General features: G+C 33.4%; 1 protein-coding gene across 1 annotated transcript in view; it reads right to left on the bottom strand.

The window, feature by feature from the left end:
- The window catches only part of LOC105818636 (ephrin type-A receptor 5), a gene marked incomplete at its 3' end in the record, with an annotated part of 255,324 nt that overhangs the window by 17,772 nt on the left and 234,125 nt on the right, over window positions 1–3,427 (bottom strand). Inside the window, exon 4 of the mRNA XM_012654714.1 lies at window positions 816–971. Coding sequence (XP_012510168.1) covers window positions 816–971 — 156 coding nt within the window. The remainder of the gene's footprint in view (window positions 1–815; window positions 972–3,427) is intronic.

Here is a 3,427-nt window from a genome sequence, read left to right as displayed (position 1 = left end):
GCTATAGAGACTTTACTTGTGGACAACTCTGAAAGTACTGTCATCAAGTAAACAAATGCATAAATGTTACGTTCCCAGAAATATATGGAAAACTAGAAAAATAATAGAACCAAAAGCATTGAGAGATGTGTATGCGTCACTGCAAATGTTGGAATTGATGTTTACTATTCGTCTACTCTAAGTATATGATCAGCAAATATGTTACTAATAATAGTTAAGGACACTCACTAGCAAGAAACATAGCAGCTGCTTGAAAACCCTAGCTAAAAATTGGTTTAAATATGACTCATATGTCTGATTTGCCACTCCCAGTTCTCCGTGTCCATGAAGTGTTTCCTGTCTTGTTTTATAAATGACCTTCTCAGTGACCTTTGCAGCTTAGTGGGGCAAGTTAGAACAAGATGGTGAAGGCACCATTTGCTGCATAATTATATGATCACAAACTGACACAGGAAGAAGAAGAAGAAGAAAAAAGGGTTTAATGTGGATAGGGAAGAGGATTTATCAAAGTCATATTTGTCTATCACGAACACTAAAATAAGCCACAAAATACAAGGGAAAATTCTATATCTGCATTTCAAGTGTTGAATTTGAAGGTAGGGAAAAATGGATGCTTCTAACAGTGAGTGATAAAAGAGACTCAAATTTTTCAATGCTTACTCAAGGAAATTGAAATTTGGTGGAAACTATATAGAGAAGACTAAACATTATGCCTGTTTTAGGGGGAAATGTTAATAGAATAGAACAGGCTCCATCATGCTGTTTCTACAGAGTGGTGAAAGTTAGCATCACCAAATATGCATGGGTTTCCTTACTTGTGCATGCCATTGTGGGTGGATCAGACTCCCTTCTGAAATAATCCTTTTCACAGACACAAGAGGTTGAAGCTTCCTCATGGGTATAACTGTGAGGTGGACATTTGCTGCAGCTCTGGCTGTGAGGTGAGGCTTTGAAGAACCCAGGTCTGCACACTGTCAAAAGAAATAAGAGACTAAGCTTTTCCCGGGAACAGATGCAGTGTTTGTTTTGTGAATAATGTCATTATTTTGACTAGTATACACAGATTACAGATAACACAATCTTTGCAGCAATTTTAAGAATTTTTCATAAGCTTCTGGATCATAAATACCAGGCTATTCATTCAGATCATCAAATATTTCCTTAAAGTATTTAAATTAAACATGTATGCAATGTACATATTTTTTCAATGATTTTTATGCTACAGGAGCTTATAAGAAATTATATTTATAAGTGGCAAATATTTATGTGTATTTAAAACTGAAGCAGTGCTTTGTGCACAATTTTCACTAACTCTATTATTAATTACTGCAACTATGTTGAAGAAATACAAATTATTCCATATATTCTTAGAATGGTATGATACACAGTAGGTGTTCAAAATTTCATTATTGAATAAATAAATAAATGAGTAGATGCTAAAAGTTTCACAAATTCTGTTAGATTGGGGAGAATGCATAAACAAACGGGTATATCATCCATATTATATTGATTGGAAGAGTCAGATTTTTGGCATTTGTTTTGCATTTTACTCCATTTTAGAACTTTTCTTTGAGATTCTTATTGATTCAACATTTATTTATTCTAATATCAGTCATACTTATGCTACAGAAATTGTAATGATCTATAAAGGGCAGAAAGTATGTCTTATTTAGTCTTGCATTTGCAGAAGTTATGTCAATGTTTGATCAAAATAAGTGTTCAAAAAGTGGTATGAAATGCATGCATGAATGAATGGAATAGCATGAAGATTGTAACTGAACTATTTAGAATCACATAAAAAAATGTTCCCTGATATTTTTGTTAACATTTCTAAGTTGGTGATCAGGTAAGTAAATGATCATGAAGTAAATCATTTTATTCTGTAGATTTCCTAGACGTTCATTTTATTCTTCTCTGTGGCTAATAAAACCTAACTTTAATATTCCAACTGCTCAGTATGGGCCACTCGAAACCACCAAACTGATAGTTTGAATACTTTTGAGGGCTTACTTTACATAAATTTAATCAACTCTATTTTTTTTTTTCTATTTTCAAAACTCACTACATATACTGAAGAGTATTTATTCAAGCATCAATGCACATTTGCTGAAGCTCAAAGGTGAACTTGTATTTCAACAGAAATTTTTGATAGACGTAATGAGTTGGGGCCAATTTCCATATGCTAGAAGTGATCTCCGGTTTTAGTAATCCAGGCTAAGGCTCTCTGCCATCACCATGAATAATCAGGAATTGGCAAAAATGAGAAGGTACTTTTTTCAGTAGATCTAATTATAGTGATAGTAAAGCCTTAATGCTCTTATAAATTCTGAGAGAATGTGAAGGTATTTGAAAGATAAGAAGAGCTTTTTGATAGTATTAGGGACATACCTATAGTTAAATGATTAGGAGAAGATTTAAAATATTATTTCTTTTATAATAGGATTGCTGTAGCAGCCAATACCATACTTAGCTCAGTTATCCAATTTTTCTTCTTTTATCCTTTTAGTAAAACCATTCTCACTTTAAACACTATTTGCTTTCAAAGACATGAAGTGTCAATCCACATGTTCTGAGTATTTGGAATTCATTTATCATTCATGAAACAAAAGTCATTTCTTTTCTTTTCAATTAGTGCCTTTAAGTCAAATACTCCATATGATATCATACATAACACTGCTTTTCAACTTCCCATGGAAGCTTTGGAAACAGCAAATAATATAAATGTAAGCAAAAAGTAGATAAAACATTCTTAGCCGGTATGGTGGGCCAGAAACTCTGCTTTCACTGGGTTACAGAGATGAACAAGATAGACGGTGGCCTTACCTTTATGAGTCTTAAAGGTATTACATGAATAATCATATATATTATTATGCTACAAAAGAGCATGAGCTATGGTAGTGAACACAGACACTTAATTTAGACTGGAATATCAAAGAAGACTTCCCTCAGGAAGCTGAGTCTCTGTTGTGATTTGAAAGATTAGGAAAATTATCCAATTTGAGTAAGAGTATAGCAGTGCCTTAGAGGGAGAAATCTATTCAAAGGACAGTAAGAGGTGGAGAAAAATATAGGGGGAGAGAGAAAACTAAGGAATTGATCAGGAAGACAGTAGGAATAGAGTGGAGGAGATGAATTTATACAGGGCAGAGGGCACTAGGTCACAAAAACCTTAAAGTTTTTATTGTTAAGTATTTGGGACTTTATAAGCAAAGGGAGGTCATCACAAAGTTGTTTCTTTTTTTTTCCTCAGTCTTATTAAGGTATAGTTGTCAAATGAAAATTGTATATATTTACAGTGACTGCAAAGTGTTAAGCAGGAAAATAAAGAGATCAAAGTGGTGTTTATGAAATCATCCCACAGCAGCATGGATATGAATGGAAGAGAAAGGACAGCGGCAACTGGCTCTTTTGTTTCTATCTCATTAGT

This window comes from Propithecus coquereli, unplaced genomic scaffold (genome assembly GCF_000956105.1).
Source record: "Propithecus coquereli isolate 6110/MARCELLA unplaced genomic scaffold, Pcoq_1.0 Scaffold446, whole genome shotgun sequence".
Lineage (NCBI taxonomy): Eukaryota > Metazoa > Chordata > Mammalia > Primates > Indriidae > Propithecus > Propithecus coquereli.
The sequence above is the reverse complement of the archived record's forward strand: the minus strand, read 5'-3'. Positions and strand labels throughout refer to the sequence as shown.